Source organism: Sitophilus oryzae, unplaced genomic scaffold (assembly GCF_002938485.1).
Source record: "Sitophilus oryzae breed Bouriz unplaced genomic scaffold, Soryzae_2.0 scaffold_980_pilon_pilon, whole genome shotgun sequence".
Lineage (NCBI taxonomy): Eukaryota > Metazoa > Arthropoda > Insecta > Coleoptera > Curculionidae > Sitophilus > Sitophilus oryzae.
In genome coordinates, this window is record NW_022147617.1 from 328,027 (window position 1) to 340,361 (window position 12,335).

The 12,335-nt window shown below is 33.0% G+C and overlaps 1 protein-coding gene across 1 annotated transcript in view; it reads right to left on the reverse strand.

The window, feature by feature from the left end:
• Positions 1-1,355: 1,355 nt before the first annotated feature.
• LOC115891289 overlaps positions 1,356-12,335 on the reverse strand; it is a 44,888-nt gene continuing 33,908 nt past the window's right edge. The window contains exons 7-9 of the mRNA XM_030911733.1: positions 8,990-9,796; positions 1,716-1,865; positions 1,356-1,584 (exon numbers count right to left, since the gene is read on the reverse strand). Of these exons, the coding sequence (XP_030767593.1) occupies positions 1,544-1,584; positions 1,716-1,865; positions 8,990-9,796 (998 nt within the window). The 3' untranslated portion in view covers positions 1,356-1,543. The remainder of the gene's footprint in view (positions 1,585-1,715; positions 1,866-8,989; positions 9,797-12,335) is intronic.

Below are 12,335 nucleotides of genomic sequence, written 5' to 3' on the forward strand. Positions count from 1 at the left end.
TAGACAAATACCAGAATATAGAAGGCCAAACCAAACCTCTAGAAAATAACTTTAAAATAAATTATTTATTCAAAAAACGTTTGGATTTTGGATCTATAAATTACAATAACAATCTCATCACATTTGTCAGTGAAATGAGTCAAAGTGGAGTCAAAAAACATAGGTTACCGTCAATTTATATGTTTTCAATTTCAAATACTCGACGCTCATTGGTCGTGACGAAATCGTCTTCCTCGACAAAATACGGCAAATTTTCCTACATAGCCCGCTATAGGGAGTTGAATATCCTTCTTCTATATATCCTTGGGCCTCAAATATGGCCGACTTAAATTCCGGTTTATCAGTGCCGTTCTAATTTTATTTAAAAAATGTAAAACTATGATGTAGGGTAGACGTGTGGTAGACTCAATAATTTGTTATTCTATTTTACGTTGTGAATAAATGTTGGTAGTTATTAAAATTGTTATAAAAATATATAATTCTAATAAAAATAGATAAGTTATAATAAGTATTTATTAACACAAACATCCGATACGCTACTGAAGCAGGTAAGTCAAATTAACGTATCAAAATTCTTTGACATCTGATCTTTGACAAGTAGTAAATAAACTGTTTTAAACTCGGTTTACTACACGTATGTATATTATATAGTCACTTACTAGAGAAAAGTTGTTCCATTATTTCACTCAATTTTTGCCGAGATCTACCGCACGCTACACAACCAACTATTTTAGAATCTTTTTCGATAAATCGCGATAGTGTCACTGTTAATTTAAGTTCTGCCACAATTTCCATCTAGATTTACTACCTTTATACAACTATCAGTAGTAGAATAAATAATAAACAACATAAAATAAGCTCCGTAAAGACTGACAAATCCACAAAATTTCAAATCAAATTCAATTGTGTCAAATGAATCGTCAAACAGAACTGTTAAGGATCCCCACCCTAGAGTGCTTTTATGGCGCTTTTTCCGCCCACCATGCATGAATACATGGATAGCATTATGCTCCTTCCTTAGTCTTCTTATTCAAAGGGTTCTCGGATGCCACAGTATTTTTGTGCCAAATTTGGTTAAAATCGGTTTAGCGGTTTTTGAGTTATCGTGTTACAGACGGACAGACAGACACTATGAAAATATTTTGTATTTAGGTCATTTATTCATGATTTTTCATTTATGACCTAAATAACTCATTTTGAGCGAAATTAAAAAAACTTTTTTTTGTCGATCTTAATAGCCTACCATACTATTGGTATGGTCGGCTAAAAAACATGGTGAGTACAAAAAATTGGTATATCCCAACGTTAAATAATTTCATGATCTAATTTTTTCAATTATATATTTTTATGTGAAATTGAAATTACATTCTATGAAATAAGCTGTTTAAAAAATTCTAACTCTTTTATTTTCTTAGTACAATAATTATTGTTTTTTACATTTTTAGCATTACTTTGAAAATTGGTATTATTTACTTAAACAATACCACTACATGACACCAAGAACTTTAAATACAAGGTCCTGTTACGTCCCATTCGATGTAATTTAAAATGTCAATATCGGTCCTTCTCTGTGATCCAAAATATCTGAAAAAGAATAAACATGTCGGAAATTATTTTAAAAAATTCCCAAATAAACTTTGAATGTTCTTGACAGAATGGTGGATTGGCTGAATTTAAAAATTTAACATAATATGGTGAAGATGTGAGAATAATACCTTTTGCTATACTCCACCATGGCAATGTGACATAGGTAAGAAAGGCATTCAGTGGTATGGATTGTGCACGTTTGTTTTCTTTCCAGAAATGAAACGTTTGAGTGAATCCTCGCATGGTCCATAAGGGATTATATGCGCCATCTCCCAATTCTGCAAAAATACCAACATTCATACTAAATTTAACAGTGAAATGTAATAATTTATTTCTGCCTACACTAATAATACCTCCAAATTAATTTTTTAGGGTTCCGTACACAAAGGGTAAAAACGGGAACCCTATTACTTAAGACTTCGCTGTCCGTCCGTCCGTCCGTCTGTCACAAAGGTCTATCTTATGAACCGTTATAGCTAGACAGTTGAAATCTTTACAGATAATGTATCTATGTTGCCGCTATAAGAACAAATACTAAAAACAAAATTAAATAAATGTTTCTAAATAAAAAAAGTACTTTCACTAAACATTATCTTTTAAGTAATAACTTTACATAGAATCTTTAAAGTCCTCGGGGCCGCGTGGTTAAAGCGTTAGGACTTTACGCTGCTATGACGTTGGAGCCGTAGTAAGGCAGGTTCGAATCCTAGTCAAGGCGACTTTTTTTCAAGGCGAATCGTTTTTTAATTTTTACATATTTATTTTTACTTTTTACATATTTATTATTGATTAATACAATTTTTAGTAATGTGTTTCTTCGTTTTTTTTTAAATTACTTATACGCGAATTCAAAATTTCAGCTAAATCGGAAAAAAAGTTTGTAATAATATATAGTGTCTAATTTTGTATAGATAACTAGCGTGTACCAGCGACTTCGTTCGCGTCGAATTAATCATTTGTAATGGTGGTGATAAAGCAAAGCAAGTATTTCCATTAACATACAAACTTGGTAAAATTTTCTCACATTTATGTCAGCATGAGAAAAAACAATATGGCGATATTATTATATAACTTGGTAATATTTAAGGGGTAGTTTCATCTCGTTGGAATTTGACTTTCGAAAAATCCGTTTGCCAAAAATAAGCTTTTTACGTCAAGCAGTTTAAGCAGAATCGTGGTTAAGAAATTACCCAACTTTTTCGAACACCCTGTATGATTTTTTAAAAAATTTCAAAATATGTAAAAAGAAACAAAATAAATTATGCGTGTCCAAGCGTTTTCCCGAAAGACTAACAGTTTTTTAAATAACAAATATTGTAATATTTGAGGGGCGTTTTCACCCTCTTCGAATTTGAGATTCGAGAAACCCCTCCTTATCGAACCTTAACACCCCACAGTCAATCCGTTTGCCAAAAATCAGCTTTAAACGTCAAGCAGTTTAAGAAGAATCGTGATTACTCAATGGTCATATTTTATGAAACACCCTGTATAAATTTAGAAAAAATCTTAAAAACAACAAAATAAAATATACGTGTTTAAGAGTTTTTCCGAAAAACTCACCGGTTTGTAAATAAAAAATATTCTAATATTTGAGGGGTGATTTCACTCCCTTAGAATTCGAGTTTCGAAAAATCCCTTCTTATCGAACCTCTACACCCTAAAGTCAATATATTTTCCAAAAATCAGCTTTTTACGTCAAGCGTTTTAAGCAGGATCGTGATTAATCAATGACCAGATTTTTCAAAACACCCTGTATACATTTTTAAAAAATCTTAAAATATGTAAAAAACAAAATAAAATATACGTGTTTAAGCGTTTTTTCGGAAAGTTGACCGTTTTTTAAATAAAAAATATTGTAATATTTGAGGGGTGGTTTCACTCTCTTGAAACTGGAATTTCGAAAAATCCCTTCTTATCGAACCTCTACACCCTAGAATCAACCTGTATGCCAAAATTGAGCTTCTTACGTTGAGTGGTTAGAGCAGGATCGTGATTAATCAGTATGTCAGTCACTTAAGGATTTTATATACAGTTCGCCTGTTGGATCTGTGTCTATGAAAGGAATGCGGACAAAAAACATTTAAATAAACAGCAATATATTTTATACGTCGACTTGACGAGTACGTCACCACAAATTGATCCGCCCACTCATTTTATTGGCTACTTGCAAATTTGTCGAAGTTTTATTGATGGGACGCGTTGTCTAATTTTTTAAGAAAAACATCGAGAGAATATCGTTTCCCCTCTCACGGATACCCCGTAGCCACAGAACGGATAGACGTACTGTATTAGTATAGATGAATGGTAAGAAAGCCTTCGTCCGCGAGTCCGACTCGCACTTGACCAATTTTTATTACTTTAGTAAGTAGGACATTAAAAGAGACCATTTGATTTAATTAATTATAAAACTGTTAATATGTTATAAAAAGAGTGTAGTGTTATACAGGGTGATTCACGGCCATGGCACGTTAGACGTTTGTGGAGAACCGGTGATAGGATTTTTTTGAAAATTTAGATTTTTGCATAAAGGCACTGTTTGTTATTGTCTAAATTATTTTCAGCGTTACCGTGTTGCCGCTTCATAGTAAAAGTGGTAGCGTCTTCGTTATTTTAAATGGAACACCCGGTATATTATTATATTTTTTCAAAACTACTTACATATATCGCAACCATATCTCAAAAATTTTCTATTATACTTAACCTATACCGATCTCTAATAGTTTTCGAGATAAAAAATAAAATATGTGTAAAATTATCAAAAACATGATCTTGAATAAGCATTGGTTAAATCATAAATTTGGCATATTGAAAGCTAAAATTTCGTTTATAGGTTAAGGAAAGTCGACATATTCGATCTGTCCAAATCAACTGATTGGATACCAAACAGAAAAGTCAGAAAAAATAATTATTTCCGATATTTGTAAAATCGCTTAAATTATTGTTATTTTAAAATTTAAATTCCAGTCTATGTATATTATTTAAAAAATTGGAACCCAAATAAAACTGTTTTTCAAAGATATATCATGTTTCTATATCTAAACCTTCTGGTTTCTTCAGTAAAACCATTTAAAAGGTACCTAATAATTATATTATACAGAGTGTCCCAGAAATAAGTGCAAGTATTGTAACTGGTAGTATAGTTCAACCCCAGAACCCCGCCTATGAGGTTTTTATTCTGGTTTTTATTCTGGTTCTCAAAATTTTAGCAAAAAATCTTTTTTTTGGAAATTTTCAAAGTAAAACGAGATCTACCACCCCTTAAAATACTTGCACTTATTTCTGGGACACCCTGTATATTTGATATCAATTAAACTTTTAGTTACGTAATCGAAGGCGCGATTTTTAAATTCACTGTTGCTAACCATGGCAATATTCGGCGCCATGCTGACTAACTAGAATTTAAATTTCGCGCTGGGGATTCAGGTGGTACCCCGCTGTAAAAAAATGTCAAGTTGCCGCATTTATTTATTTATTTCCTGACATTTTCAAAATGTTTACTAACGGACCTTGCCGTCGAACATTGTTCTTTTTAGAACCTCTTTTAGTGCGAAGTGTACAAGAAAGCTTAATAGCCGTAAAAAACTCATTGCAACTTTATTAGAATATTTTGAACGGGAAAGTAGTTGTAATGTCCCACATGTCCCTAAGGTGCTGTTAAGAAGGTGAGTTTTGTTGATTTGAAAATAACTATTTATATGTACAGTGTGGGTTGACCCACCAAATTCGACGCTTTTAAATGGAAACACCCTTTTCTATAGGAGATAGGCGAAAACTAATATCGGTGTCTGGAGCTCAATTTTCACCAAAAACATGATGGTGAAAACCGTACATCAATATCTGTTACCGTTTCGGAGTTTCGGAGTTTTTCCAAAATGTTAATGTCATAACGCAAAATAAGATATAAAAATGCTATATTCTGATGAATCCAAAAAACTTATGCTTAATGTAGTAAACTATTTTCAAAACGATTTAGGATCTCGATTTAAGGCAATTCAAAAAGCATCCGAAGCACTAAAAGTCCCAGAATGCACATTATATAATCTAGAAAAACCAAACAGAGCTACAGATTTCGAATTTAGAAGAAATATGTCTGCAAGCGTTTCCCGGAGCAAAATCCGAATTACTAAGAATACCCTACATTGTTTGAGGGAAGTAATTTACAAAATGTATGCGCGAAAGGAAAATCACAGTAGAAACTATTTTCCTGCAATTTATCGAAGAGTCTCCAGAAACTAAGATTTCCAAAAGTTCGTTATATTTGGGAATTAAAAAAATGGGTTTTCATTTCAAAAAACCGGATGGAAGAAAACAGTTATTGGAAAGCCTGAATCAGATTAAAAAGAATATTATTTTTGAACAAATACCATGCTGCTAAAAGCGAAAAGCTCTTTAAACCTGTTTTTCTGTAGAATTTGTACTTAAACGAGCCCTTAAATAAATATTATTACTGCTTGCTCGACTTCTTGTTATATTATTTATTATACTTTTAGTGCATCAGACGCTTTTTGAATTGCCTTAAATCGGATCCTAAATCGTTTTGAATATAGTTTACTACATTAAGCATAAGTATAAGTTAAGATATTCTTTGGTATAAGCCTTAAATCGAGATCTTAAATAATATAGGTATTTTTTTAAGAAAACTCGGTATCTAGTTAATAAAACGATATTTTTAAAATTAGTGCGCTTCTTTTATATTTTTTTTATTACGTCAACATCTTTAGAATTTCATAAAATTAATTTTTATTATTATAAACCGCCACTGATAATATGAAATTTCAAGTCACTCCGCCAATGCCATAAGAAATATGTCAAGCATTTGGCATGACAAAGGTCATAACCTAATTTTTTTCATGCGGGTTTAGATGGTGCAAGAAGCCGCATACGTTAAGTTACTAAAACGGCTGGTACCTCTAAATAGGTATTAAAAATACTATATTTATATGTACAGTGTGGGTCAAATTCGACGCTTTTAAATGGAAACACCCTTTTCTATAGGAGATAGGCGAAAACTAATATCGGTGTCTGGAGCTCAATTTTCACCAAAAACATGATGGTGAAAACCGTACATCAATATCTGTTACCGTTTCGGAGTTTCGGAGTTTTTCCAAAATGTACATTTTTAACAAATCGCCATACCTTTTTTGATATGGAAAATTTTGTATTTCTATGAAAATATTTCCAAAGCACCTTTTTACGTAGAATTTAATAGTTTAAGTATAATTTTTTTTTTGATTTATCAACAGAAAAAATGATTTTTTATTTGGGACACCCCCTATATTTTTAATTAATTGAAAAGAATTTAAAATTACCTTTCCAAAAATATAGCACACTTGATATTTTGTTATAATCCCCTTCAAATATACAGAATTTTTAAAAGTTCGCCACTTTTAACTAGTATAGGCTTTGGACCCCTTAATGAAACTCGAAAACATATTTTTCCAGCAAGACGACGCACCGCCTCTGACCGCTGAAGTTATCAACAAATTTTTGCAGCCAATTTAAAGAATAATTGAAGAGCTAACCAAGATCACAGCCGTTGGCCGTCGAGGCCGCCTGACTTAGTGCCCATGGATCTAATCCTATGGATATATTTGCGGGAGAATAAAGGTTCCTTATTCTTCCGTATAATCTAGACAAGAATTAGAAATGCTTAGCAGCTATGAGAGGGTATCTTTCATCCCCACTGAGTTAATGAATTTCGCGAGAAATGTTCAAAAACTGCCCCGTCTGTCCATAACAGAAGACTGTCGATAAGTCGAACACCTGTAGCAAAATCTCATATCTTGGTTTGCTATTTATTTTTATTGTTATTAGATATAGTTTAAATGGGTCGATGTTGGTTAAATATAGTTTAAATAGTTATAAAATTCTGCATCTCTCATAGCAAATAAAATTTTCCATAGCAAAAAAGTTACAGCGATTTGTTAGAAATGCATATTTTTGAAAAACATCCCGTAAAGGCTGATTCATGGTACACCGGGCCGTACCCGAGCCGGGCACGTTCCGTAAAGTAGACACCGAGCCACGTCCGGGCCTTCAATATATGCTACACCGAGTGGACAACGGGGATCATGTCCATGCCGATTATATTCTAGAAAACAGTGTTGCCGCAGTGGTACATTTGTACCAAATTTGATACTTTTAATTCTATTTGGTACAGTGGTACTACATTTTCAAATCCAGGATGATTTGGTACAATAATTATTTCCAACGCGCACCGAAAATGAATAGATATTTAATAATTATTGTCGTTGATATTGCATTAAACGCGCTTACCGATACCATTCGGAGACAATCCGCATTAATTAACGACGTATTATAAACGTTGTAATGTCTATAGCGTTGCCTATATTAAATAACCCAAAGAAAAAACTTGAAAATTTACTGTTTCTAACATGCTTCTATATTTGCGTTTTTTAACTAAAATTTAAGTTTTCCAAGTATTGTGTGTAGTATTAGAATTACTTAGATTTCTTCAACCTATACATACTTATAATTGGGTTTTCTGAATTTCAATTTCATGTTTTTCGTCTCGATTTGTGTCTTTCTCCAGGAAGTTTTTTTATGTAGAAATTTATGAAGAAATTCACAACGACCAAACCAGTTAAAGTCATTTGCAGATGTATTTTGTTGTGCTTTAAAAAATTGTACCAAAGTGGTACATTTTTAGTTTATAATGTGGTACGCGCTAAAAGTTGGGTGCGGCAACACTACTAGAAAACAGTCGCTATAGGCCCGTAGACGAACGAAGTATTTAGCCCGGGCGACTCATTTATGTTTGCCGCTATGGTTTGCCGCAACGGGGCCGGACCGTAGCGGATCCGAGGAAAAATGTACACCAACATTTCTCGGACGGGGCACGGACGCGTTCCGGCGAAGCTCGGCCCGTGCTCGGCTTAGCATGAATGCATAAGTATAAATAACATTTGACAATGTTTGGCCGTGCCTTCACCGTCGCACGGCCCCGGCCCGTCACGGTGTACCATGAATCAGCCTTAACTCCGAAACGGTAACAGATATCGAAATGCGGTTTTCACCATCATGTCTTTGACAAAAATTGAACTCCAGACACCGATATTAGTTTTTGTCTATCTCCTATAGAAAAGGGTGTTTCCATTTTAAAGCGTTGAATTTGACCCACCCTGTACATATATTTATTTTTTGATTCCTAAAATATTTTGATTAAAAGAAAATACGTAAAATTAGTCAACGCTGTGCCAGTCAAGATTAATCACGTGACTAAAAGTTTATTTGATATAAATAAAGCATCTAGATTGATGAAAGTATTTTGATTGCTTGTGATGGGGCAGTGTAAATCTGTGTTGCAGCAGCAAAGTCCGACATAAAGTGTAGTTTTTTATATAATATATAACTTAATAGTGTTATACCGTTAAAATCTTACCATTCAGGTATTTTTTGTTAAGGTCACACCAGTAGTATATGTTAGTACCATCGGGGGTTACTCTTTTAGGCGGAATCACGTGCTTTTGTCCTCTTACATAAGTTTTCCCATTCTTTTTTGAATTTTTTGGTAGCGTACAGTAGCTGTAAATATTTTTGATGGTGAGCTTGTTGTAGTTTCCATCAAAATTTCTGTTGGAAGCATTGAACTTAATTCTAGACGCGTTCTTGTTGGTTTGGTTATCATCGGGTGTGTTTACGTAATTATTTACATTATCCACACTAACACGCTGTGGTTCCTTTGTAGATATATTGTCCGATATGCATATTTTCTTTATTTCCTGTACACAAGGCAATTCCTCTTTACCGTTGACGGTAATGTAGGGATTTTCAGTAGTACTTTTCTCCAAAGAAGTATTACTTTTGTTACTTTTAATTGAAGCCCTGCTAGGAGGTCTGTCTTCAACTGAGTCGCTGTTCAAACTGATAGCATCGTCCGCAAATTCAAACTCAGTATTAAACTTGTTATTTTTTCGTTTTCCTTCTTTCACCACTTTAAGCTGCTTACTCTTTTTCTTTACTTTTTCCTTCCCCACCTCATATTCCGATTGGTTCAGTAAATTAGTCACGTGCGAGGTACAAACGCACTTATTCTCTGGTGGCCCCAGCGGGGCTTTTAAGGCGCATTTTAGGGGGTTCAAACAAGGCGGTCTGTCATACATTTCGAGCAGGATGACGGAACCACGCTTCCTTCTTTGGAAACAGCCACAGCAGCTCGATTTGGACATAGAAGCAGGACCGGACTGGCCTACAACAAGCAAAAAATTTTATAAGTATTTAGGCCATGATTTTTTGTACCAAATAGGTCCAAAAACTATTTATAATTATTATAAAATTAATGTTTTGGACCTATTAAAGCACTAATTCGTACATTTTAAGCAGCTACATTTGAAATTTCTAATCTAATTCGACTAAATATGGACCTAGGATGTTATATCTATTGTTTGTTTAACCAGTGTCCTGCCTCTACTTCCAATTGACTTTACCCTCGAATGTTTTTAAAACTCGTACTTCTCAATTGTGTCCTTTTATGAATGTTTCGGCATATAAGTGTTTAACGATTTTCTTCATATAACAAAACATTATATATAGTCAAATAGCTTTATCAGATACAGAAATTATACTTCGGTACTGAAACCATTGCTTAATTCGTCGACCGGGACTTATCAGGCGGATTGTGTACCTTTTGGGGAGTAGTTTTAGAAGAAAAAATTGTAACACCGTGCTCAGTCAGCTTTGGCCGAAAAATGGCTCCAAATGGCCGAAAAGTCAGTTTTTTGCAAATATCTGCCAAAATATGCAATTTACAACATTTTGCTTGAAATAAAAAAATAAAGCTTAGGTCATTATCTAGAAAAATGGTCCTTATCATTTTTTACGTAAAATTAGTAGTTTTCGAGATATTCCGCCTCGAAAATCCCTGAATTTTCTCTCCGAGTCTTAACGCCCCGTAAGATAGATTTCATAAGCGTATCATTGATTGATAGGACAAATTGTTTAATAACTCAGTTAAAACTTAAAATTTTTTGATGATTCATAGTTCTTTTAAAAAGTAGAATCAACAGCTCTCCGGGCAAAACCGGGCAAACATTCCTTAACCCAAAAATTATCGGATTTTTACAAACTTATTCATATTTTCACTAATAATAACTTATTTGTCAAGATCTTTTTTAACAGTTGCTCTTAGAGTCTTCATAAGCAACTCACAAAGTTTGAAATATTTGTTTAATCACATTTTAATAAAAAAAACAACTATTTGTGAGTGGCTTTCCCACTTTTTGTGATTTCAGGAAAGTATCGCTAACAAAAGAAAATTGTATTATTACGAATAGTCGAATTGGTTTTTTTACCAACAACTTTACGAAAAAATTGGCGCCAGGAGGCACGTATAGCCGCCCATACTAAAATATGTTAATAAAAAGTTAGGCAGTTCTTTTAGTTTCAAAGTAAAGGAATTTTTTCAAATTTTTTTTATCTCAAAAACTGCGACTTTGACTGATTTTGATGTTATTACAAATTTTGTTGCAAATATTATTCCTAATCTTAAATTGAAAACCGCGTTTCGCTAGCTACTGTAATTTTGGAGTTACGATTTTTTAAAATGTTTAACCCCCTCCCATATGCCCTTACCAACCCCCCACCCCCACCAAAAACTAATAGCACAAAATATCTAGCTACGCAACAGAAAAATACTCGAAATAAAAGAGCTAAAATTGCACAAATAAAATACTAGATGGCGCGACAATATCATAATCAGAATATAATTGGAAATTTTCAATTTTCGGTTTTGGATCGACGTAGATCGACGGCACGTCGACGGCCTTGAAGCTCGGTTAAATATGCACAGTTGCCAGATTCAGAAAGACTTTAATTGGTATCCCATTCTTTTTCTGGTGTATAATAATTTCTTTCTATTCTTCGTTTCTTGTCAGATACACATATATTAATTATTCGTTTGGCTTTTAAAATAGTTTTAATTTTAAGTATATTATTAGATAACATATGCTCTCAAAATACATTTTTAATATACACTACTTTATTATGTTAACTAAGAAAATAACTTCAATTACCTTTAAAATTAATAATATACAGGGCGATTGATAGTGATATTTATTACTGCTGAAACGTTAGTAATGAAATATACGTTTAATAATAATGAAAATTATTTATTAAAATGCAGTACAAAAATGTTAATTGACTAAAAAATACTATAATAACAAATTTTTTCTGTTTGCCACGTTATTTATATAGACCTAGGTAGATTTTAAAAGTGACACAGGTACAATTAATAATATATTAGTTCGGCATAAAAATTGCTGTCACGACATCGTACAATAAATTAAAATTCGTAAAATAAATTAAAATTATTAATTAAACAAATCTTTATAAAGAAACGCAAGTATATCAAATTTGGGCCCAATCGAACGCCAGGAAATGGTATCGTAATATGGTACTACATTATGGTACCCCTTGATATGCTTCATGGTATTGCATAATATTGCAATGTCATCAAAAATACGCAAGTATAATCAAATATGAGCCCAATCGAACGTCAGGAAGTGGTATCGTAATATGGTACTACATTATGGTACCCTTGATATGCTTCATGGTACCATAATATTGCAATGTCATCAAAAATACGCAAGTATAATTAAATATGAGCCCAATCGAACGTCAGGAAGTGGTACCGTAATATGGTACTATATTAAGGTACCACTTTATATGCACCATAATCCCATCATATTACAATGTCACCGAAGATACTTACTATATCAAGTATAAGTCCA